At 35.2% G+C, this 27629-nt stretch overlaps 1 protein-coding gene and 1 pseudogene across 1 annotated transcript; both read left to right on the forward strand.

Moving 5' to 3' along the window:
- Positions 1–16750: 16750 nt before the first annotated feature.
- LOC127082648 (uncharacterized) lies at positions 16751–17508 on the forward strand. Its single transcript, XM_051022879.1, has 2 exons — positions 16751–16957; positions 17053–17508. The coding sequence occupies exons 1-2, from the start codon at positions 16751–16753 to the stop codon at positions 17506–17508; spliced, it is 663 nt and encodes a 220-aa protein (XP_050878836.1).
- A 2969-nt stretch (positions 17509–20477) lies between these two features.
- LOC127082649 (probable anion transporter 4, chloroplastic) lies at positions 20478–22126 on the forward strand (annotated as a pseudogene).
- Positions 22127–27629: the final 5503 nt, after the last annotated feature.

Here is a 27629-nt window from a genome sequence, read left to right on the forward strand (position 1 = left end):
AACATTTGTACTTGATTAAACACACCAAGCAAACACCTTTCTGCAAGAGGAATTATCCGTTTAAGCTCAGACACCTAAGAAGAGATTTTTCCTTAAGTCTTCACGTGATTAAAAAGGTCTCCGAGCCTGCCCGAGTTACCTCAGTTGAAGAGCTTTTGCTTCAAAGATAGACTTTGTTCATACTTCACTTCTCATAGGCTGATCACATCAAAATCCATTTTTGAAGCTTCAGAGTCTGGATCATTAGACCATGACTATCTTCAGAGTTGACTTATTTAGAGTCTGGATCTTCCATCAGAGGCAGAGTCTTCATAAGTGGTCATTAGAGCCAGAGTCTTCAGAAGTTGCCCTTAGAGCCAGAGTCTGATCTTTTGATTCAGATTCCTTAAGCAGTTCTTCATCTGTTCTCAATCATATATTCGTGCAAGCTTGAACATATGTTAGCATACCCAATTTTTATTTAAATACTTTGTTATCATCAAAGATCAAGAGATATAATATCACCCAATTTTGTTCCAACAATATTCATAATCATCGTCTAGATTAGAATTTAGACGATCATGACAAAGTAGAACATGACGCTGAAGTATATAATGGGTGCACAAAAATATATGAACGTTGAGAATCCGACAAGTGTTTGGAAAATGTATAAAATCAACAGGGATAAGCTGTCACATGAAATTGTTGGTGTTACGTCATTAAAGTTGATATTCTATGTTGAGTTTGCTTACTTGAAACATGAAAGGGAGGTCAATTTCACACGAACACTAGAAAAACTAAAAGAGTTATTCACATCCAAGAAGTTATTTCCCAAAGTCATGGTGATTGATCGGGAACTTGCTCTGATTAATTCCATTGAAGTTATTTTCCAATCCTCAATCCACCTCTTATGAGTTGTCCATGTTACGAAAAATGTTGGTGCAAAGAACATGATATAGAAATAAGAAATGAGATCATGTATTCAAATAAGGTGTTTAAGCATGAGAAACACTTGCAATATTTTGAGCTAGTATGTGTTGATATCCCTTCCTTTATTGATTAAGTTAACCAAACATATTTGTCACCATATAAGGAGAAATTAGTTGTTGCATGGACTACCAAAGTCACTCACTTAGAGAACACTACATCAAACAAATATATTTGTTTACATGATTTTAATATTATTACGCAAATATTAATCAATTTATGTATTACATATTTCTATAATATTTTATATATGATTGAGTCTGCTCATTGGAAACTAAAAAACATGTTGATTATTAATATAGGATCTATGTAGAAGAAGGGATGTAGTCAACATCATGTTGAAGTTGCAACTACGTGCAATTAAAGTATCACTTTAAAAAGAAAATGCAAACATTGATTATCAACATAACACTCATTTTTATTTGAGATTGCATAGATTCATCTCAAGACAGTGTAAACATCACATTGTGAATGTGTTTGAATGATTGAAAAGAGTTGGTGATGACAAAGTTGCATGTGGATGCTTCAATAAGATAACACAAGAGTTACCTTCTACATGTGAACTTGAACATCTTCAAGTATAAGATGATCATGTTCCATTGAATTCCATTAATGTATTCTGGAGGAAATTACACATTCAAAAGTATGAAGTCATTGAAGAATGTGAAGTTACACATTTCATGCTATTAGAGAGATATACTTGGATGAGGTTAAAAGTCATGTTCCTTGGTTAGTACGCAGTTAGATGGTGAAGTTTTTCACTATAGTGGTTTGTATTCTAAATTATTGAACGACACAATGTTAGAAGTTAGGAGTTCATTAAAATTCTCTTGCTTGAGTGTTCAAAGGTGTGAAAAATTTATGATGATTCTTGATATGTGTTATCTTATTGCAAACATATTCAATATGATATTGGTCTCATTATTCCATAACATTAACATCACATATTTTCTACTTGTGGTAAATGTACGATCATCTATGGCGAAAGTATGGTGTCCATACGACATCATATAGGGTCAGAGCGTCAATCTTCCACATGTACTTTTGAAGACCACCTAGATGAGAATGCTTGGAGCTTATGGCATGTGGGGATCCATTAACGATAAAATCTCGACCACGCTTGTCACAAATAAATGGGAATTGCTCAAATATCCAACATTGCACTAAATCGTACAATTTTAACTTAACAAATTAAACATACAATTTAAACATAATAAATACGTAGAAATAAAACATAATAACTATTTATACCTAAAATATGCTCATATAACTGACAAGTTGTCTCGTCTCAAATGTAGTCTCCTCTCCAATGACATGATAGAAAAATGTCACAACAACCCAACTCCATGTCCAACTATAAAATCCAAGGCCAACGAACATGGCCATCTACCTCATATCAATATAGACATACGACTTATCTACCAAAAAAAGTGCATCCAACGAGATGCAACATATATAACCTGAAGGCCTCCTGGTACATAGAATGATCCACCAGTCTGCTTGTTAACCGTGGTAATACCTCAATTGTGGACACACTTTTTTTAATTTATATTTACGAAAATATATTGCACTACGATCAAACTAATAAACAATGGTTATACATTTATGGAGTGACAAGGTTCGAATCCCAACTCCAATTTTTTACTTTTTCGTTACAATTGATGTTGTCCTTATATTTATAATATATAAATTAAAACTGAAATACCTATCGCCATGGTTGATACTGAGAACCATTGTGAAAGTCATTACATTTCATCACGATTTTTTAAAACAACAGTGGTGAAATTGTTTACTTATTTATAATATAAGTGAATTAGCTTCCGCTTCTTGACAGTATCGTCGTATCTATCACAACAAAACCCTAACACACATTTTATCTCTTCTTTGTCATTAGCTATCGCTTCATACATAAAGGTATTCTTCTTCTTCCTTGTTCAAGAGTTTATGTTTTTTTGCTGTATGTTGTTATTGTTGTTGTATTTTCCGATTTCAGTTCCTTCTCTCATCATGAATGGGGGGAGAAACAAACTTATCCACGAGATTCAGGTTACAAAAGAGGTTATTGATATGATGGAGTTATGTTTGAACAAAACCAAGGAATTTGAATCTGTTAGGGAACACATTACTGTTGTTGAACCTTCTGATGGAAAGGGATATAAAAAGATTCATTTCAATAATATTAACCCTGAAAAGATGAAGAAGGTAGAAGTTATTATGAATGACCTTATGAATCTGGATGTAACTGATTCTGAATCAGATGAAGAACTTGAGAACTATGAAGACCTTGGGAACTACATGAATTCAACTAGGCATGAAGATTGAAGACCTTGTTATGTTTTACGTGATTTGTTGTTAGTTGTTGTTGTTGACAAGCTTTTGATTTGTTGTGGGTAGTTGTTGTTAGTTGTTGTTAACATGCTGCTTTTTGTCGTGGCATGATTTACTTCCTTTTTGGTTCGACAATGTACTGTTGGTTGTTATTGGTTGTTATGTTACAATGTTGATGGTAGTTATGTTGTGGTTGTTGTTGCTTGTTATGTTACAGTGTAATGCTTATTCATGTTAACATGCTGCTTTTTGTTGTGGCATGATTTACTTCCCTACTACTTTGTTGTTGCTTGTTATGTTATAATATTAATGTTAGTTTATGTTTTCAAAACAGGTTAACTCATATTATGGGTGTGGTCATAAATGCTTTATTTTGCTATAGAGAAACAATACAAGAAGTATAAATCAATTTTGGAAGCTTCACCCGCATTGTACTTTTTCTTCATGGCAACACAAAGTAGATTAACTTCAGATTATTCCACGCATCTTTTTAATAAAAGGTACGTTGTTGCCGTTTTGTTGATGTATATGTTGTTGTTGAGTTTATTATAATGTATGTAAATTATTTGTTTAACTCCCTTCATTTAATATGCATTCATTTAAAGTGATTTAGAAAATAATAATCTGAAAATTAAGGTATATTTGAAATGAAACGTAGATCAAACATGATTTTCGAATTGCATCCATCTCGTAATTTGTCTATATCACTCTTTAACACGCATAACTTGGTTATTGCCCCAAATTCTTCAAAGCAATGGTTCGTTCTCTACTAATTTATATTGCAAAACATCAAATGTGTTGAGAAATTAAATCATCTTCACCGTTGTCATCATAAAAATCTTCATCATTGATTGAAGTAATGATGATAGTGATGATGATGATTTATAATTAGTCAACATATTGATACTTTGTAAAATAAACTAGGAATGAACTATTGCTTTGAAGAATTTGGGGCATTGAATCAAATACTACGTGTTAAGAAGCAAGAGAAGAATTATGGTATGCATGCACTTTGAAAAACAGTAGTTCGTTGAAGCCCAGACACCCAAGAAGAGATTTTTCCTTAAGTATTCACATGATCAAAAAAAGGTCTTTGAGTCTATTAGAGTTGCTTATGTTGAAGAACTTCTGCTTCAGAAGTAAACTTTCTTCAAACTTCACTTCTCAAAGGCTGATCACATCAGAGTCCACTTCTTGACTTTTGAAGCTTCAAAGTCTAGATCACCAGGGGATGACTATCTTCAGAGTCTGGATCTTCCATCAGAGATAGAGTCTTCAGAGCCAAATTCTGATCTTCAGATTCAAATTCCTCAAACAGTTCTTCATTTGTTCTCAATCATATATTCCTGCAAGCTTGAACAGACGATAACATACCCAATTGTTCTTTAAATACTTTGTTATCATCAAAACCTAAGGGATATGTCATCAACCAATTTTGTTCCAACAATCTCCCTCTTTTTATGATGATAACAATGGTTATTAATTTAATTAACATGTTGACTTCAGGGTCCGAGGTTTGTAAGCTCCCCTGAGTCTCATAATCTAGAGGGTGAGGTTTGTAAGCTCCCCCTAAATCCTATCCAGGTTAATTAAATTTCTTTAACAACACAATGACATTAATCTTCAGAAGCACAATAATAATTATCACCAGTTTCAGGTGCTTAAATACTCTTTATCTTTCCCCTTTTTGTCATCATCAAAAAGATAAATAAAAGGACAGAAAAGATACTGAAGAAGAGTTTTTCATTAACTAAGAAAATAACATAAGTTCAGACAAGATAAAAAGGGTATGACTAAATCCTAGAGCATAAGGTTTCTGCTTCAGAAGCTCTAGAATTGCTTTCAGATTAGTACCCATGACATCTTGTCTGACATCCATAGCCTTCATCCTATCATCCTTCTCTTTCTGCTTTTTAGCCATGACTTCTTGATTAGCAGCAACAGAAGCCAACTTTATTTTCATAAGTTTTTGTCTCTGACTGGTAGAGGCAACAGACTCTGAGGAAATATACTTCGAATCCTGAAAAACTAATACCACAGAGTTGTGAAAGAATCCCATCTTTTTTTTATATATTTCTTCATATGAACTTATTTGATGAGACACTCTATCTCCCTTTTAAGTTGATAACAATCCTATATTTGATGTCTTTTAACCTTATGGAACTTGTACCAGCTATGAGGATCAGGCCCCATGTCATCTATTTTTGGAGCTGACGGTTGCAGGATGTTATGGATATGTAGGACCTCTCACTGTATTTGCTCTTGACGTGCATTCAATGGTGTGCCAGGAGCGCGTTCATTTGTGTCACATGCCTTATCAACATTATTTATCTCACCCTTGCTATAACATTCCTCTTGCTTCACCACTTCAGCTAAGGACATTACGAGTCTTTGGGCAAGAGACTCGTTGAAGTTTCCCACCTAAGGTCGATCTAAAATGTTCATACAAATAAATTTATTTTACTTTTACGTCAATAATTAAAAATTAATTAAATGACAAGTTTGAATAACAATATTAAATTTAAGAATTTTAAAAGTACCAAGCATCAATTATAAGATTAAAAAAAATAATAAATAAATTAAAGAAGAAGAAAAATTAAAACTCTATTTTTTACTACTTTCACTTTGTTCGTTTTTGTTATAAATAATGGATCGTATTCACAAATAGAAGATATTTATTTTCAAATTGTATTGATCAAAGATTATACCTCAAATCAAATAAAAATATTCAATGCCACATCATTTTTAATATTATATTTATTTTTTAAAAAAATTAAATCAATTAACATTAAGCATACCAGTACTCTACTAAAACTAAAGGGTACCAAAAAATTTGCCAAGATTATAATTGATAGCTGTCATAATTTGTTTTTATTGAAAATGTACTTTTCCTTTTCCAAAAAAAGTTTGAGTTAAAAATTTAAAAATTAGTTATTACAAAACAATTATTTTACATATAATCGAGATGGAAAATAAATTACCTGATTAAAATTGGAAGAAATATATAAAAAAAGAAAGGGGAAAGAAATTAACAAATATTCTTTATGTCAAATTAAACCATGTTATATTTATTTTATATAAATTAAAAAAAGATTTTGTTAACTTGTAAATTAGTATAATATAAGAAAAAATTAGAATATTGAATAGAAGGGATAAAATTACTCAACTAATATGTGTTAATTGAATTAGACAACAATTATGAGTTGGATGTATAGGGCTCAATATTTTAAATTTTTTTTTTTGTATTTTATCATTAATGTACTGATGTTTATAAATTAACAAAACAAAATATTTATTATTTTAAAAAATATATTATAATTTTAAATTTTTAAATGATATATATTTTTAAGATGAATAACTACTTTATAGTCTAATGATATAAGTAATTTTTTTAAATAAAAAACATATTTAATTTTAATTAATGAGAAATTACGAGATAATTTTTAAAATTATATTCTATCAATTTACATAAAATTAAATAAATGGAAAAGTATATTAAAAGAATTTAAAATTAGTTGAAAATATATAAGTAAAATAGGATTAATTAATAAGGAATGACATTAATGTAATTATAAATAAGTGAAGTTGAATGACAGTTTGTTAATGAGTAATTAAGTACATAAACATAATAGAAGATGGACAATTACTTTCATTTGAATCAAAAATAGTTTCTCTTTCTTTTCTTCTTCTTTCTCAACCGAACATTCATCTCATCCATATAGTCAAAATTATCAAATTTTAAATCTTAACAAATAAAAACTATGATTCAAGTATGAAATCTCTTAGAAAAACTTGAATCATTATCGTGAAGACCTTAGTTTTAAATTTCACTCCTCCTTTTTTTTTTCATTTGTATCAAAATCCTAAACCCCAAATTTGTAAAATATAAAATTTTCAAATTTTGCATGTGTTACTAGCCTCATCCTATAAAACCTTCTTCTAGTAAAGGAAGTAAAGTTGAGTTTTTAAAGTTCTAAGTGATGAAATTATATCATCTTCAATTTTTTCTCCCATGCCCTCTCTCATGTGCAATTCTAAACCATTTGATTAATGTAAATGTTAAAATACAAGAAAGAGAAAAATATTATTTAAAAAAAAGAGAAAAATATATCAATTTTATTTTTTTTCATCCATCGAATAACTTAACTTAAGAGAACAAAGATCATAAAAAAGACCACATCATATAATTTGTTGCTTAAAGCTTGCTCTTTTTATTTTAATATTTTTTATTAAATAAATATTTTATAGATAATAATTAAATTATTTAAATTATCTGTACAAATTAAATATTTTACATATTTTTATTTGATGATAATTAAATAATTTAAACTATCTGTACCAAATAAATATTTTATACATTTTTATTTCATGATAATTAAATTATTTAAATATTCTTTACTAAATAAATATTTTATGTATTTTTGTTTGATAAATTATTTTTTAGGAATTAAATCCTCTGTAATTTTTTCTCTCATGTGCAATAATGAATTATTGGATTAATCCAACAATTGACAACAAAGAAAAAAGAGATAGAAATATATATTAATTTTAATTTTCTTTTATTAATCTAATGTTTAAAAGGAAAAAATAAGTACAAATGAGAATATTTCACATGTCTGTTGTTATTTTCTTTAAATTTTGTGATACTCATTGTCTATATTATTGCCAGAACAATCAACTCACATTGATTATGACTAAATGAAAAATATTTCAAAATTAATTAAAGAAGATTAAAATAATCATCTTCACTATTAAAAAGATTAAAAATTTCATAAAAAATAAAATCTATTTTCAATATAATAAAAAGGTTACGGTGTCTCATTTCAATGTTAAGTTATTTAAAAACAATGATTTTAATTAATTCTTTAGTCACAATATTTGTTTTTGTGTATATTTTTATAATACATTATAATAAATATATTATAACTATTCTCATTTTTAACTAAAAAATATATAATAATAAGTTAATTAAATAATTATGATTTATGAAAAACAAAAACAAAAATCAACGTAAAAATTATGTGCTTCAACAATTTATATAATGACTCATTCTCAAATAAAACAATTTAAAAAAATTTAAGTTTAAAAAATAATAGTTGATATATTATATATTTTATTTATTTTTATGTTGATAATATAAAAATAGACATTAACTTTATTCTTTAATCACAAATATGCATTTCAAATATAATTTTTATAATATATTAAAATAAAAAATAGTTAACATTTACTAATTAAATTAACTACATATAGTTTAAATAATTTAATTATTATCAAATAAAAATGTATTAAGAATAAATTATAGGGGGTGATGTGGTCTTTTCAATCAACTATGGATAGATTACTGCACCATTATATCATGTTCTACCCTTACCTAGATATGCTATGATCATTGCCCAATAATGATTGACTTCAAGTGTCAGGAGGTTACTTTCAAGTCTAGCTTCAGATTCATGCAAATGTGGATGCAACATGATTCTAGAGTTTGGTGCCTTGAAACAGATGGAAACTTTAGCTTGAAAAGGACATTCGTGTTAGGAGCTGTGCCCAGAAAATTCATTGGAGTAGGATCATTTGGACAAAGGTATTGCTCCCTCCACTTTTATTCTCATGGCAAGCTTGTGACTGATGAGCAATTACTCTGGAGAGGCCATCACTTCCCCTTAATGTGCAGTATTTGCAAGAGTTTTCTTGAGAGCATCACACACCTTTTCTTTGATTGCCCTTATGCTATGAAACTTTGGGCTTCCTTCAGCACTATCACTAGAACCCATCGTATCTTTTCTTTGTTTTCCTTATTTCTTAGGTCGTGGTGACTCTTTGTTTTCCTGAGATTATGGGTGTGATTCTTTCTATTGAGCACGCCATAGCTTCGAATTGGAATTGTTTTTGGTTGGAAAGAGACTTCATGCTTGTTATTCTTTCCTTTGATAACCCTGATTTGGTGCCTTGGAAAGTTAGAAATTGTTGGTATTAAATTGATCTCTTTTTTAGCCACCCACGTATACATGGAAGAAAATCACTATGCATACATTTTAGCTAGCTAAAGCCTAACTTCTACAATTTATTCGTGGTGGGATAATCTCCATTTTGATGTAATTAATACTTATAGAAGGAACCTTCATGGTTTGCCTAACTTTATACTTTATTAACTTTTGAGGTTTTGGCCCGGTCCCTCACATTTTTGTAACTCTTTCTGTTTTTATTTCGTTTGGGCCTGAGGCCATATATATATATATATATCCCCTAAGGATACTCTCACGTCAGAGGCATGAGTAAAAGATGGCCCCGAGGACACTAATACATTCGATCTAGACGCGCGTGATGACGAAGTTAGACCCGTCCTAGATAGTGAGTTTGATTTTATCTAGTTCAACGATAAATTTGTCAAATCAGTAAAGATAAGACTCATACTTCCCTTTGAGATAAGATACACCTTAATTGAATGACTCCAATCCAACACATAATTTTTTGCTATCTCACCATATGAGATGCCTGACATCGACCTCGACGTGGCATGCCACAAGTTGAACGTGAACTCCAACGATCGTTAAGTCTCCTAGTGGCGAATGAGGCAGATAACAGAGAAAGTTGAAGCAGCCACGTGCGCAGTGAATGACCTATTGGATGCTAGATTCATTTTCAAGGCGATGTATACACAGTGGCTTTCCAATGTCGTTCTAGTGAAGAAAGCATCGGGAAAAATGAGGATGTGTGTTGATTATGCAGATCTTAATAAAGTGTGTCCGAAAGATCCATACCCACTCCCGAACATTGACAAGCTTGTAGATAATTCAACTTAGTACAAGTTACTATAATTCATGGATGCCTACTCTAGGTATTATTAGATCCCTATTTTGGGCCTGAATAGATAAAGACAACATTCGTGATCAAGCATGCCAATTACCAATACAAAATCATGTGGTTCGGATTGAAGAATATTGACATGACATATTAGAGGATGATGAACAACATCTTTCAAGAAGAGATAAGGGAGACGCTATAGGTTTACATGAACGACATGATCGTAAAATCTAGTCGAGAGGATCTCCACGCTCAACACATCTAGTGAGTATTCAAAAGGGTCCGACAATATAACATGAGACTCAATCCAGAGAATTTCACCTTCGGGGTAAGAGCCAGAAAGTTCTTAGGGTTATATCTAAGTGAGCGGGGGATCGAAGCTAATCCCGACAAGTATGATGCAATAATCTAAATCAGTTACCCAACCTCAAAGATGGAGGTCCAAATATTGAATGGTATGTTGACTGCTTTGAACAATTTCATTTCAAAATCCGCCCAACACATCTTTCCTATCTACAAGTTGTTGAGGAAGAAGGAAAAACTCACGGACACCTATTTATGAAGAAACATTTGAGTATTTTAAGAAAACCCTGGCTACACCACCAATACTCATTCGACCACTCCCTGGTGAAATATTGTATTGAACATGTGACTCCACACACTAGAGGGGGGAGGGGGGAGGTGAATTGTGTGTTTCATAAAATTCTAAGTTTGAAAAAATTTAGGATAAACAAAGGATTTAAAAATATTTTTAGAGAATACTTAGAAATAAGTTGTTGAAAGTGTTAGACTATGGCACGGATCTAGAAGGGGGGGTTGAATAGATCCCAGTTAAAAACTTGAGTCGGCGCTACCAATTTAAAAGAAAAATTGGTTTTAAAATTGTTTTAGGTGCGGAAGCGACCGAGGAAAATTTAGTCTAAAAACGAACCGTTATTGGAAAACCGGATATGCGTTAAGCTAATGGATAAGAGATAAAACGAGATACAATTCACTACACTAGTTGCACAATCAATGATAGAGTTCACTCACTAGCAAGCCTAGTTCCAATGAACCAAAATACCAGATTAAAACTCAGTGCAAACTTAAGGCAACTTTGGCTTAGGCAATTTTACAAACACTTGGTGTGCATAAGCACTCCAAGTGATATTTGAGTTGAGTAAGTCAATTTATCCTAGTACAATATGTTATTGTACTTAGTATTCCAACAGCTGTTTTAATCACTTACTCAACTTATATCAAAGTTTGTTGAAAAATTGCTTAAGCTAAAATCACTTAAATTTTAAGCTGAAAAACAGATTATGCAGAAAGTTAAAGGAGACAGAGATTTGATGAGGCAGTTCCCCCGCCGTCCTCGCTTCGGGGTACGTCTGCCCTCAATTCTAAAAATAGAATTGAGATGATTTAATTAAATATCACCTGTGAACTTTAACCGTTTATACAAGGATTGCAAAGCAAGTAAACACAGAATTTTCAATGTGTTGAATGATGCTTCCTATCCTTGCTCCTTGATTCAAGATGAATCAAGACCTTCGATCGTTGATACTGGACCTCCGATTCCAGCCCCTTTGTTGAAGAATCTTCCGTTCTTCAAACCCTCGGCCCGGCTGATCTCAAACACAACGAGTCGAACCCGAATCCTTCACTTCAATGCCACCGAATCCGCTACTAGACTGACGAAGACTTCCTCTTCTCAATCACCTTCACTCGGCTGAATATTGATGAAGCGATTCGTCCAAAAACCCCCAAACGCAAACTTGTATTGGAGGATAAAACCCTAATGGTTTTATTCAAGAAAGAACCTGCCAAGACTTCAACTCGAACCTGATTCTTCAATCGCAACTTCGAACCTTATCACCTTCAAGTTATCACGAATCACATCAAAAGTTATTGTGTGCAGTTGATGTATTGTGGACTGTTGAAGATGAAGATGATGAATCTTTGACAACTTTTTCACTCTTTCTTGTTTCCTTGAACACTTGAACTCAAAATAGCAAATGTTAGTTAATAGAAGTGTTTTGACTTCTATATATAGTAACAGACAAAATCAAACAAACATAACAGTATTTCAAAAATTTGAAATAACTCAGAAAACTGAGATTGCGCGCGAGCGGTCGACCATAGGTCGGCGTGTGCTGACCCGTGAGGCATGCGTCGATCCTATGCGTCGACTCAAACGTTTCATGTGCTGACCCGTGGATAACATCGTTTTGCCATGCGCCAACGTGTGGTCGACTCAAGGGGTTTATGCGCCGACCCGTGAGCTATGCGCTGACCCTATGCGTCGACGCATGCAGCTTTGCGCTGACTCCCTTCAGTTTAGGCAGAGCTTTGCGCTGACCCATGAGCTTTGAGCTGACCCCTATGGTCGACTCAAAGCATTCAAATCTGCAAAGAAACTGTGATTAGTGATTCTTTATGTATTTAGTCATGATCACACTTTGTCTACATGTTTTTAATGATTATGGTAGATTTAGAATAACGTGGAAAAGGATATTGTGGGTAATGTGTTGCATTTGTTCGTAGATGTGCATGATGGTCTTTTGTCATCATCGAAACTTGATATCGTATGTTGTATGACACTTTGTCTTTACAGAAAGTAAATTGAATAAATTAAAGAGTTAAGGAGGAGAGAAAAACACTAGGAGTTACACAGGTTCCGTAAAAAATGACTTAGTCATGTCCCCAAGAAGTGATCTTGAGAGTATCTAATAAACTTAAGAGCTTTTAGTAGGTTAAGTTCACGAACCTCCTTATACAAGAAAAATGAATTTTATGGATAAATTCCAACCAAACATCAAACTAGGAGTGACACGTTGAGTCTTCCTTCCAAATGACGAATTGAAGTTGTTAGTCTTCAAGCTTCCAAACAAAGAGTTTCCACAGAATAATCTTGAACCTTGTAGAGCTTTTAATACAAGGCTTTGCTCACGAACCTCATATTGGTTTTATAACAGGCTTACCAAGAACCTATGAGATTTTACCACGAGTTAATCTTGAACCCAAATAGGCTTTTAATATTGGGCTAAGCTTTAACCTAATCTTGGTTTTATCGCAGGCTTACCAAGAACCTAGCGGAGACTTGATCGCACAATCCCCACACTAAAGCTTTTTACGGGATTAGCTTTGAACCCAAACAAACAATTCGTAAATGGATAAAATATTTAACCAAGGTAAAAATAAACTTCCTTGGTGAAATTATACAACCACACTTCCAGAATTACAGCTTCCTCACTCGCAAAAATACTTTCTCGAAAAGCATTATGGCTAAACTTCTAGTGAGATAAAGTACACTAAATAATTTTTTAGAGAGAGTGTGAGAAATGAAATCTCGTTTCTAGATGTGAAAAGAGTGGAAAATGGACTCTATTTATAGGCTAGAGGTTGGCACAAAAAGGAATTGATTTTAAGGCATTTTATGACTTGCCAATTGATTGGCAACATGCACCAATCAATTGGTAGCCTCCAAGTTAATCAATTTCCAAGTTAAAAATGGCAAGAAATGATATTTAGCCATTATCCATCATTAAGATGTTGTCATAATCGCTTAGGCTCAATTTTGAATTTAGCCAATCGATTAGGTTAATGTGTCAGTTGATTGGCAAAGACAAAATTTTACCCAAAGCTATTATGACAACTCCTAACTCATCTAGCACTACTTCAAGGTATTTTTCAAATTTTTTCTTGAGAAAAATAGGTTTGAAAAGTTTTATATGTGTGTGTGATTAGCCATGCACTTTTACGAGAATGTGTATATGCTTTTATAGTATATTCACTCAGACATATCGAGGCAGGTTTTCATAAACTTCAAGTCTTATCAGATGCTTCATTCTTATAAACACTTGATTGAGTTTAATTTATGATGAGGCTTGAGTTATATTTCATTTGTTTTCCATCATCATAGATCCAAGTACATAAAACCCTAATAGATTGTTTTGCATCTTTAACTCCTTATGATTGACTTGTCATTAAGGACTAGTTGTCATCATTAAATATTAGTTGTCACCATCAAAAGTTGTTATCCTTATTATGAGAGTACCATAAATGCAAGGTTATGCAAAATTTGTTTTCCCGCTTAAATGTGCTAGGATTTCAATTGGCGAAAGGTGTATCAATTTTTTTAATCCAGATATATTTTTTACTTGGACGAAGGTGCGTTTTTATGAAAAGAGTTATTGTATAGTGGTGCATCCGAATTTCAATCTTCATAATGTGAAAAAGAGTAGTTTTGAATTTTCATAGAGTTTGAGAGAAGTGGTAAGGGTGCAATGAACATGCCCAAGATTTTTCTAGAGAAAAATAGACAAATAAGTTTAGTGCATGGGGTTACTCATTACACCCCATGTCAAAATTCTAAAAATAACTCTCAATTTTGGATTTTAAAACCCTTACACACTTAAAACATAAACCATCTATAGAGATTGTAAATAATCTTCAAAGCTAGATGTTGATGAGCAAGGTATTACACAAATACTTCACTGTTGTTGCTCTTGCCACTGATGATAACTATGTCTTAAACCTAGAGTAATCAAGCAAACTGCAAACCCAAACGTTATTCAATGGATTAAAAATGGGCAATTCAGACTTGACAGTGGTAATAATCAGTCTCATGGGAACTAGTTACAAGTCAGACAGGTATAGATAGTCTGATTTTCATGAAAAATAAAATTCTAATCTTTACCTTTTTCTGCAAGTCAGGATGTTAAATAAACCTATGATATAAAATGTACTCCCTCCGTCTGAAATTATAAGACGTTTTGTACTTTTCATGTAAATTAAGAAATATAATTATTGTTGTATGAAAAAGAGAAGTTATACATGACTTTACAATATTGCACTTCATTTATTATAGATGAAAACGAAATTTAAAGAATTGAAAGAATAAATAGTAATAAATAATAGAGGGTATGTTGGAGGAAAAAAATCATTAACATTGTATTGGAATTGTAAAATGACTTAGAATCTAGGACAATTTTATTTTTTTGGCAAACTTTGTTACCATTCAATATTTATTTCTGCCATAACTCATATGATGGCAATTCTAATCATGATTCAAGTGTTTTCTAGTTTTCTTATATGCTTTTCTCATAATAGTTTCACATTCTACTTCATTTGAGGTAGCCTAATCATGCATGGTGCATTTAGTGATTGGCAATTCTATGAGAAAGACAAAACAAACATGTAGTCCTACTTAGATTAGATTACATTACATTTTTCTGCCCAACTTAATGGAAGGGAGAGGAAGTGAAACACTTGATTGATCAATTTACTTACAACGCCCACCTAAAGTCACAGTGAAAATACACTAACATATCCACTCCAGAAATGATTATTAAATTGCAAACTTCCATTTATCACCATGGAAGTAGTTGGAGTTTCATCAAATGGAAAAATTGGTCACATGTATAGAATTTCACCCAAAAGGAAAAATTGGTCACATTTATAGAATTTCACCCAAAAGGAAAAATTAGTCACATTTATAGAACTAGTCCAAAACTCTACCAGAGATATGCGAGTATAGTAGGTATTTGTAGTTTCGATGCCATTACCGTGACGATGACAGTTGGAATTTTGGGAGTTCTGATCAGCTTGAGCACACAGCAAGGTATGGATTTCATACATAGGAGTGTATTGGAGTTGAAGTTGTTGAAGACGTTCATTGAACCTTCGTGCATTGGAGTTGAAGTTGTTGAAGACGTTCATTGAACCTTCGTGCATTGGAGTTGAAGTTGTTGAAGACGTTCATTGAACCTTCGTGCATTGGAGTTGAAGTTGTTGAAGACGTTCATTGAACCTTCGTGCATTGGAGTTGAAGTTGTTGAAGACGTTCATTGAACCTTCGTGCATTGGAGTTGAAGTTGTTGAAGACGTTCATTGAACCTTCGTGCATTGGAGTTGAAGTTGTTGAAGACGTTCATTGAACCTTCGTGCATTGGAGTTGAAGTTGTTGAAGACGTTCATTGAACCTTCGTGCATTGGAGTTGAAGTTGTTGAAGACGTTCATTGAACCTTCGTGCATTGGAGTTGAAGTTGTTGAAGACGTTCATTGAACCTTCGTGCATTGGAGTTGAAGTTGTTGAAGACGTTCATTGAACCTTCGTGCATTGGAGTTGAAGTTGTTGAAGACGTTCGTTGAACCTTCGTTCCAGTTTGTCTAGGGTTTGCGAAGGACTATATATGCCTCAAGTCAAGGGCGGTACCAATTGTAACAGGTTTTGTTACTTTGTATTATTAGGGAAATCTATATAATCCTAGATGAACTCAAGAATTCCAATGGAGAAATGGAATTCTTCGAAATAGAAGTTGTTGGGGGTTATTAGGGTTACCAGAAGGTGTCAAAGTACAATATGTTAATAAATCCTAATATTTATGAAATGTTGGTAGAGTCTAACTATTTCCTCAGTCATTTACCATTTTATTAGAATTAGTAAAAAATGACTAGTTTGTTTTCTATTTTTTCTCATTGTAAGGCTTATATAAGCCATCTATTTTGCTTCAAATAAATAACAATTCATTTCATATATTTTGTGTGAATTGATTTCTGCTTAAAATTTACAACAATATAGTATCAGAGCTCCATCACGGGGTCTGATTCTGAGAGAAAAGAAATCGCAGTTTCTTAAGGAAGAGTGAGAAGAGAGAGATTCAAAGCATGGCGGTTGAAAATAACTTTGTTCAACCTGTAATTCTTATGTTTGATGGTCATTACGATCATTGGTTCATGCTTATGGAAAATTTTCTTCGCTCAAAGGAGTATTGGAGTTTGGTGCAAACTGGAGTCCCTGATGCAGCAAAAGGAGTGGAGTTAACTGCAGTACAACAAAAATCAATTGCAGACCAGAAGCTAAAAGATTTAAAGGTAAGAATTATCTGTTCCAAGTCATTGATCGAACCATTATGGAGACGATCCTCAACAGAGACACTTCCAAGCACATTTGGGACTCCATGAAGCAGAAGTACCAGGGTTCCACAAGAGTCAAAAGAGCACAGCCCCAAACTCTTCGGAAGGAGTTTGAGATTCTACATATGAAAGAGGGTGAGAGTGTTGATGCGTACTTCGCTCGAACACTCACCATAGCAAACAAGATGAAGATTCATGGTGAAAATATGCAGCAAGTGGTAATCATTGAAAAGATCCTGAGATCAATGACTTCAAGGTTCGATTATGTTGTGTGTTCAATTGAGGAGTCTAATAACCTAGACACCTTAACTATTGATGAGTTGCAGAGTAGTTTGTTGGTACATGAGCAAAGGATGAACGGGCATGGAGGAGATGAGCAAGCATTAAAAGTGGCCTACGATGATAGAACTGGTGGAATAGGAGGCGGTCGAGCTCGCAGAGCTTTTCGAGGAAGAGGCAGACAAGCATTCAACAAGGCTATAATTGAGTGTTATAAGTGCCATCAATAGAGAACTTTTAATATGAGTGTCCTAAATGGGAGAAGGAAGCGAATTATGCCGAGCTTGAGGAGAAAGAAGAAATGTTGTGGATGTCATATGTGGAACTTAATCAATCTAGGAGAGAAGATGTTTGGTTCCTTGACTCAGGATGTAGCAATCATATGTGTGCAAATAAGTAGTGGTTCTTGGATCACGATGAGGAATTTCGGAAATCGGTAAAGCTCGGGAATAATTCCAAGATGGTTGTATTGGGAAAGGGTAAATAAGGATGCAAATTGTTGGAGTTACACAGGTAATCACTGATATTTTCGATATACCTGAGTTGAAAAATAGCTTATTAAGTATTGGACAATTACAAAAAAGAGGTGTAGCTATTTTGATACAACATGGAGTATGTAGAATCTATCATCCCAAGAAAGGGATTATTATGCAAATAACAATGTCTGCAAACAGGATGTTCACAATACTTGCAAAAATTCTGTCAAAAGCTTCCACTAGCTTCCAAACAATTCTTGAAGACAACACTCATCTTTGGCACTGCAGATATGGGCATCTAAGTTTCAAGGGTCTGAGAAAATTGAAATATAGGCAAATGCTGAGAGGGTCGCCACAGTTGAAAACACCATCCAAAATATGCACCGGTTGCACTGTGGGAAAGCAACACAGGCATGCAATTCCAAAGAGGAGTTTATGGAGAGCATCACAAAGATTGTAGTTGGTACATGCTGACATATGTAGACACACCAAACCTGTCTCTAATAGTAAGAAGAGGTATTTCATAAGATTTATTGATGATTACAGTCGTAAGGTATGGATATATTTTCTTACTGAAAAATCTGAAGCTTTTACTATATTCAAGAATTACAAAAACCTTGTTGAGAAAGAGACATGATCTTTTCTTCGTTGTCTATGCACAGATAGGGGCGGAGAGTTCACATCTCACGAATTCAACGCCTTTTGCAAGGCTAACGGTATTAGCAGGCAACTCACTAGAGCATACACTCCCCAGCAAAATGGAGTAGCTGAGCGTAAGAACAGGACAATCATGAACATGGTTAGAAGTATGTTATCGGAGAAGCAAGTTCCAAAAAAATTCTGGCCAGAAGCAGTATTTTGGACAACACATGTACTCAACATAAGTCCTACATTGGCAGTGAAAGATATGACTCCTGAAGAGGCTTGGAGTGGTGTCAAACCCAATGTTGATTGTTTTCGGGTTTTTGGATGCATTGGCCATGTTCATGTGCCGGACAGTAAAAGAAAGAAACTGGATGATAAGAGTTTTCAGTATTGTTGCTAAGGAGAAGTGAAGAGTCTAAAGCATGCAGACTTTATGATCTAGTGTCCAAGAAAATAGTTGTAAATAGAGATGTAGTTTTTGAAGAAAATGAATTAGGGGAGAAGTACTGAAAAATCAAGACTTGATATCCTTGATTAGTGAGATAGTAATGAAGAAGAAAGTGAACATGATCAAAGTGAAGAAGAATCTCAAGAGGAGGTGGCAGTAGAAGATGAAGGAAGAGAGGTTATCATGTCTTCAAGTGAGTCACCTAAAGAGAATTCTCCAACATCTGGAGAAAGCTCACCGAAGGAGAGGAATACAAGAGCACCGTTATGGATGGAAGATTACGAGAGTGGGAGAGAGAATTTTCAGAAGAAGAAACTGAACATAACAATTTGGTTTTGTTTACCTCAATTGTAGATTCGACTACCTTTGAAGAAGTTGTTTAGAGTTCCAAGTGGAAAGCTGCCATGGACTTGGAGATAGAGGCAATTGAAAGAAATGAGACTTGGGAGCTAATAGATTTTCCTAAAGGATTGAAGAAGATCGGAGTAAAATGAGTTTTCAAAACTAAATTTAACGAAAATGGTGAGGTTGACAAGTGTAAGGCTCGATTGATGGTGAAAGGGTATATGTCACACCCCAATTTTGATCCTGAATTACTTATTCAATACATTCATCATAGTTATTGCATCTCTACATAGCATACCATGCATTTCATACCGCATAATGCCTAGAATGTCAGTCGAAATGAATTTTCAGATTTACAGACAAATCGGTTAAACCAATTATCAAATGTGTGTCAAAATAGCGGGCGAAAAAGTTTCAAAATCAAGCTTGCAGACATCAGTTTTATTAATCTATGTTTCACGTAGTTTAACCTGATATGCTCGATTTATTTTTCAGCTAATTTTTCGGTCACTTTTTGATCAGCTCGAACCTGTTTAACCGGTCAAAATTTATTTCAAAATTAAAAGAAACACTGTATTTTTCTAATAAATTTATTTTGAAATGATCATTTTGGTGCATTCATTTTAATTTTTCGAGCACTTTTACGCCCGATCTTTATCCATTTTGAGACATTTTATTTTTATCTCTTTGTCAAAATGTTTGATTCAATTAATTAGAATTTTCTACATCTTCTTTTCAGTTTAATATAGTTTTTTTAGAATAATTTAATTTAATTGTAATTAGTTCTTAAAACTCATTTTGTTCTAGAAACTTTGAAAAGAGGGGCATTTTGATATTTGTCTCAAATTTAGCAACCCTAGTTTGACACTATATAAATCCTAAAGGTGCTGATAAAAAAGGGGACGGCGCATTTCCTCTTGGAGTTAGCTCCATTTTCAAAATTTTATGTCAAAAAAACTGAACATGAAACGTTGAGGGAAAAGAGGACTTTCCTCTTCATTTTCATGCTACAGTAACCTCTTCCACCTTATTCATGTTGGACATTCCTTCATAAACTCACTTCCCTCATCTCTCAAACCACTCTTTCCATCCATACAACTTCACACCATGTTAACAATACCATAATCACACATAAACCATGTGGAGAGTAACATAACAGTACACCATAAACCTCTTGCTACATTCATTCTTTATCACCCTTCAACAACCTTACAACACACATTCATATTTTCTCTCTCACACATACTCCATATAAACTCTCTCGAAACTTCATCTTTCCACTATTATGTCTACTTCATGTCACTCTCTTCTTCACAAGGTTTCATGTAGCAACACATCAACTTCCGCCTTAAAACCACCAACATTTCCTCAAAAATATCGTGGCGTAGTCGCTAAGTTCTACTCACCCAAACTCAACCTCACACGTTCAGTATTTCAGAAGAGAATCCAATATCCCAATGGCTCAACCTCTTTGCGTTCCCTTCTCCGCCACCGCGTTTCTTCCAATGACGCACAGTTCAACTCAGCTCCCGAGAACAACAACCAACAACAACCGAGTTTCACTGGGTTCATCACTTCTGAGCGAGTCAAAGTGGTGGCGATGTTCGCTCTCGCTCTAGCTCTCTGCAACGCCGATCGTGTAGTCATGTTTGTTGCCATGGTTCCTTTATCGCTTGTCAACGGTTGGGGTCGTGCTTTCTCTGGAATCATTCAGTCTTCGCGTCTGTGGGGATATCTGATTTCGCCAATAGGTAATATTGGTGGATAAGTATGGTGGCAAAGTGGTCATGGCTTGGGGTGTGACATTGTGGTCACTTGCTACTTTTCTTACTCCATGGGCCGCAGAGACCTCTCTTTTGAGTCTACTTGTTGTCCGTGCTTTGCTCGGTGTGGCTGAAGGCGTGGCTCTTCCTTCCATGAATAATATGGTGGCCAGATGGTTTCCTCAAACTGAACGGGCAAGGGTTGTTGGCATTTCGATGGCTGGATTTCAGCTTGGATGTGTGATAGGGCTCACACTTTCTCCCATTCTCATGTCTCAAAGCGGTATATTTGGTCCATTTGTGATTTTCGGTTTGTCTGGGTTTCTTTGGGTGTTGGTATGGTTGTCAGCAACATCGAGCACTCCGGACCGAAGTCCTCAAATATCAAAATATGAGCTGGAGTATATACTGAGTAAAAGACAACAGTCTTTTCCAGTGGAGGCAAATAAAGTTAAAGTTATCCCTCCTTTCAGACGCTTGCTTTCAAAGATGCCAACATGGTCTCTAATTGTCGCAAACGCCATGCATAGCTGGGGTTTTTTTTTCTTGTTTTTTCTTGGATGCCAATATACTTCAACTCAGTATATCGTGTGGATCTCAGGCAGGCAGCATGGTTTAGTGCCATTCCATGGGTTGTGATGGCTATCATGACTTACCTTGCCGACTTTTTGTCAGATATGATGATACAAAGGGGTACAAGTGTTACTTTGACTCGTAAGATTATGCAGTCCATTGGTTTTGTTGGTCCTGGAGTTAGCCTCGTTGGTTTAGTAACAGCAAGAAACCCTTCGATTGCTTCTGCTTGGCTCACGTTAGCCTTTGGCTCAAAATCTTTCGGTCACTCTGGTTTTCTTGTGAACTTTCAGGATATCGCACCATAGTACTCTGGTGTTTTACATGGAATGGCAAATACTGCTGGAACACTTGCTGCTATAATTGGAACAGTTGGAGCTGGCATTTTGTAGAGCTAGTTGGTTCGTTCCGAGGATTTGCCTCTGTGAGTTATAGTTCCACACGAACGCAACAAAAACAAAAATGTGCCACTGTTAAGAACAAGAACACAGAGCCAGCACCACGCACGGATCTGTCGGAAGCGCAAGTGACCACAATTTGGAAGTTGGAAGAAACAGATTACCTGGGTGAAATATCCAGATGTAGTCTCGAGTATTAGACCCAATTTGTAAGAGCTTACATGTCATAAGTACTCGCCTTTCAAACTCAAAGATACTTAATTCCTATCTTAATACCTTTTCAATAAAGATGGAAATGGAACATGGTGGATACCGTGCACTCTTGAGATTAAGATTCGAGGTGGATGCCTCGCCTATCTTAACTCTCGCTGTCATTGTCAATGCAGTTTCTTCAAACCCCTTTCTCAATCAAATTCAAAGCACTTAATCTTTATTAAACACTTTTTCCAGTAAGATGGAAATGGAACGTGGTGGATACCACGCATTCCTGAGGCTAGGATTCAAGATGGATATCTCGCCCATCCAAGTTCTCGCCATTACTCAAAAATACCTCCAACCAATCAAACTCTTTTTTCTCCGTCGTGCGATTGATCAGAAAAATCTTTTCATAAACGAAAGATATCTTGTCTTAAGGTAATGCAAAGCAATGTTTCAGCCACAATTGTTGAGTTGAGGTAAGTGACGTTTTTCCGAATGTTGATTTGTAAATCCATTCGATGTGTGGTATGTAACACCCTTCTAAAATACCCCAAATATTTAATCAAAATAACAAATATGTATCTATCAGAGTAAATATGCAATTAAGGGTGTCACACAATATTTCACACTATTCATCAAAGTGGCTTGTCATGCTCATTTATTTATCAAATAAAACAGTTGCATAATACGCAGCGGATAGAGATCAAATCGATCATTCAAAACATGCAACATACTACATGTAAGCTGGTTCAACAATCATCAACAACACAATTAAAATGTTCCCTCCCGATGTTACATCTATCAGAGCATGACCCACTAAGGAGACTACACTATACTCCAAGCATTAGCTTCTACTCAACTCATTGCTCGTTACCTGAAAAATAGTTGTAAGGGTGAGTTCCTCAATCGATATAGTAAGCATTATAAAATATCATGTCATGTTAAGTAATTTAACACATTAATCACCCTAATCATATCACACATTCAGTAACGGCACATTAACCCAATTATCATACTCAATACTACACAATTCATACTCATACTCAATGTCAACACGACCACACGTATAATATTGGAATACATCCATTCATATTATACGCCATACATACATTATGAAATGAGACTCCACACATGCGGTACCGACTATTCTTGAACATATAGTTCAAGCTCACCGATCAAATCCAGATACGGCTACTAAGCTCACTAGTCCCACTCATTTGAGATCTAGTGACTCACTCACTAATTCCTCACCATGGGAATTAGCTACAACCCCAAAGGCTATGCTATGCACACTAATCACCTAGCATGCAAACATCAACAACGAATCCACAATGATTCACTCACTAATTCCTCACCATGGGAATTAGCTACAACCCCAAGGGCTATGCTATGCAAGCTAATCATCTAGCAATGCAACATCAACAACAATCCACAATGGACATATGCTCACACTCTAAGTCATACAACAGTCCATTCACAAATACATGCATAATATATACATTCACAACATTATGCATATCATCATACATCATCAACACATGTATCAAACACCATATCATGTCAAATAATTAATCACAGTATTAGCACACTCTACTAATACCCTTACTACTCAAAACAACAGGAAATAATCCCTATTACATCATCCGCCAACATATGCCAACCATCAATTAAGTACACAACATTTAAAACACCAATTTTCCACTCTGCAACAGTGTTAACCGGTTAACGCCCTGGGTTAACCGGTTAACGCAGCACAAACACGCTTCCTGCCCAAAACCTAACAGTGTTAACCGGTTAACGCCCTGGGTTAACCGGTTAACGCAGACAGAACAGCAATATCTCAGCAATCACAACAGTGTTAACCGGTTAACACCCTGGGTTAACCGGTTAACACAGACAAAACAGCAATTTTACACAATACAACACAGTGTTAACCGGTTAACACCCTGGGTTAACCGGTTAACGCAAGACAGAAAGCTGTTCCTGCGCTAACACAAGGCAGAATGCAGAATTCTCCGCATTTTCCGCCGTTGGAGGACTTCCGGACCTCCGATTCCAATTCCGTAACAAGCTATACGTCCAGCAAATTACGACTCACACGACTATCGATTCAATTACAGTTTTTAACACTGTTTATCCAACGTAATTTTCAGCATTCACAATCCCAATTAGGGTCAATTCAACAGTTTATCACTACCCATTACATGCTAATCCATAATACCCATTAAACGACGATAAACCCCCCTTACCTGAGTTAATCCGGCAACTTTGAGCTTCAAGCTTTTTCGTTCTCCAACCCTTGCTCTCTAGCTCTTCCTCTTGCCCTTTCTCCACTTTCTCAATCGCTTCTCTGTTTCACGTGAAAACCTTTTCTTTACCAAAATGGAACTCTTTTCTTATTTCCAACATATATATATTTTCCACTAATTATTATTCCCATAATAATAATAATAATAATCCAAAATTCCAATTATTTAATTAAATTAATAAATATAATATTAATTTAAATCAAATAATTATCTTATTTTTATCGGGGTGTTACAACTCTCTCCCACTAAAAGAGTTTTCGTCCTCAAAAACATACCTCAAGCGAATAACTCCGGATAAGACTCCTTCATCTGACTCTCAAGTCCCCAAGTCACATTGCCACCTGCTGGTCCTCCCCAAGCTACCTTCACCAAGGCAATCTCTTTACCCCGCAACTGCTTCAACTCTCGATCCTCGATCCTCATAGGTGATGTTTCAACAGTCAGGTTATCTCTCACCTGTACATCATCTATTTGGACTACATGCGACGGATCATGAATGTACCTCCTCAACTGAGACACATGAAAAACCTCATGCAAATTCGCAAGTGACGGCGGTAAAGCGATACGATAGGCTACCTCCCCTATCCTCTCCAAAATCTGATAAGGACCAATAAATCGAGGTGTCAACTTCCTCGACTTCAAAGCTCGACCAACCCCAGTTATCGGAGTAACACGAAGAAACACATGATCTCCCTCTTGGAACTCAAGTGACTTCCTCCTCTTGTCATGATAACTCTTTTGACGACTCTGAGCAATTCTCATCTTCTCCTGAATCATCTTAATCTTTTCCGTAGTTTGTTGAACAATCTCCGGTCCAACCACAGCACTCTCACCGGACTCATACCAACATAAAGGTGTCCGACATCTCCTACCATACAAAGCTTCAAACGGTGCCATACCAATGCTCGAATGAAAACTATTGTTGTAGGTAAACTCAATCAAAGGTAAATAACAATCCCAAACACCTCCCTTCTCCAAAACACAAGCTCTCAAAAGATCCTCCAGTGACTGAATCGTCCTCTCAGTCTGACCATCAGTCTGCGGATGATATGCAGAACTCAATCTCAGCTTAGTTCCCAAAGCCTTCTGCAAACCTTCCCAAAACTTCGAGGTAAATCTAGGATCTCTGTCCGAAACAATACTCGACGGAATACCATGCAAACTTACAATCTTCTCAATATACAACTCAGCTAATTTCTCTAACGGATAATCCATTCTGATCGGAATGAAATGAGCCGACTTTGTCAATCTGTCAACAATCACCCAAATAGCTTCAAAATTCTTATTTGTCCTCGGCAAACCAGACACAAAATCCATACTGATACTATCCCACTTCCACTCTGGAATAGTCAACGGTTGCATTAGCCCAGACGGCTTCTGATGCTCAATCTTTGACTTCTGACAAGTCAAACAGGAATAAACAAAACTCGCAATTTCTCTTTTCATTCCCGGCCACCAAAATAACTTTTTCAAATCATGATACATCTTCGTAGCTCCAGGATGAATACTCAGGCCACTACGATGTCCTTCCTCAAGGATACTCTTCTTAAGCTCGGTAACATCCGGAATACACACCCGATTACCAAATTTCAAAACACCATTCTCATCAACTCTGAATTCACCACCTTGACCTTGATTCACTAGAGTCAACTTGTCAACCAAAAGCATATCGGATTTCTGACCCTCTCTAATCTCATCCAGAATACCACTCGTTAACTTCAACATTCCCAATTTAACACTATTGTGAGTACTCTCACACACCAAACTCAAGTCTCTAAACTGTTCAATTAAATCCAATTCTCTAACCATTAACATAGACATATGCAATGATTTTCGACTCAATGCATCAGCCACTACGTTTGCTTTACCCGGATGGTAATTCAAACCAAAGTCATAATCCTTCAGAAACTCTAACCATCTCCTCTGTCTCATATTCAGCTCTTTCTGATCAAACAAATACTTTAAACTTTTATGGTCACTGAAAACCTCAAATCTTGACCCGTACAAGTAATGCCTCCATAACTTCAGAACAAATACCATGGCTGCCAACTCTAAATCGTGTGTCGGATAGTTCCTCTCATGAACCCTCAACTGTCTCGAAGCATAAGCTATAACCTGCTTATTCTGCATCAACACACCACCCAAACCCAACAATGAAGCATCACAGTAAACCTCAAATGGTTCCGACGGACTCGGTAATATCAGAATAGGAGCAGTAGTTAACCTTCTCTTTAACTCTTGGAAACCTTCTTCACATTTTGAGTCCCAAACAAACGCTTGCCCCTTTCTAGTCAACATCGTCAACTGTAACGCCAACTTAGAAAATCCTTCAATGAACTTTCTATAATAACCTGCCAAACCAAGGAAACTTCGAATCTCAGCAACAGACTTCGGAGCTTCCCACTTAGATACCGCTTCTATCTTAGAAGGATCAACAGCAACACCACCTCTTGAAATCACATGACCAAGAAAACTCACCTCTTCTAACCAAAATTCACACTTAGACAGTTTAGCAAATAACTTCTTTTCTCGGAGAACTTCTAAAACCACTTTCAAATGTTCAGCATGCTCTTCTTCAGATTTCGAATACACCAAAATGTCGTCAATAAACACCACAACAAACTTATCTAGGTACGGATGGAAAATCCTATTCATATACTCCATAAATACTCCAGGCGCATTAGTCACACCAAAAGGCATTACAGAATACTCATAATGTCCATACCTTGTTCTGAAAGCAGTCTTCTGAATATCCTCAGCTTTCACACGTATCTGATGATACCCTGATCTCAAATCTATTTTGCTGAATACACTCGCACCAACCAACTGATCCATCAAATCATCAATCCTCGGCAAAGGATACCGATTCTTGATCGTCACTTTATTCAGTTGCCTGTAGTCCACACCCAACCTCATAGTACCTCCTTTCTTCTTAACCAATAACACTGGTGCACCCCACGGCGACACACTCGGACGAATAAATTTCTTATCCAACAGATCTTCCAGCTGACTCTTCAATTCAGCTAACTCAACAGCAGCCATACGGTACGGAGCCATCGATATCGGTCTAGTACCAGGTACCAAATCAATCGAGAACTCAACTTCACGCTCTGGCCGTAATTCATTCACTTCTTCAGGAAACACATCAGGAAAATCACACACCACGGCTAGATCGCGAATCACCAGTTTATCTTTG

The sequence above is a fragment of the Lathyrus oleraceus genome, chromosome 5 (genome assembly GCF_024323335.1).
Source record: "Lathyrus oleraceus cultivar Zhongwan6 chromosome 5, CAAS_Psat_ZW6_1.0, whole genome shotgun sequence".
NCBI lineage: Eukaryota > Viridiplantae > Streptophyta > Magnoliopsida > Fabales > Fabaceae > Lathyrus > Lathyrus oleraceus.

Excerpts from the sequence above, each read along its gene's own strand:
- LOC127082648 (XM_051022879.1), top strand. The coding sequence starts at position 16,751 with ATGGCGGTTGAAAATAACTTTGTTCAACCTGTAATTCTTATGTTTGAT. Across the intron at positions 16,958-17,052 it reads AGAAGCTAAAAGATTTAAAG|AAGTACCAGGGTTCCACAAG; the intron begins GTAAGAATTATC and ends TCCATGAAGCAG.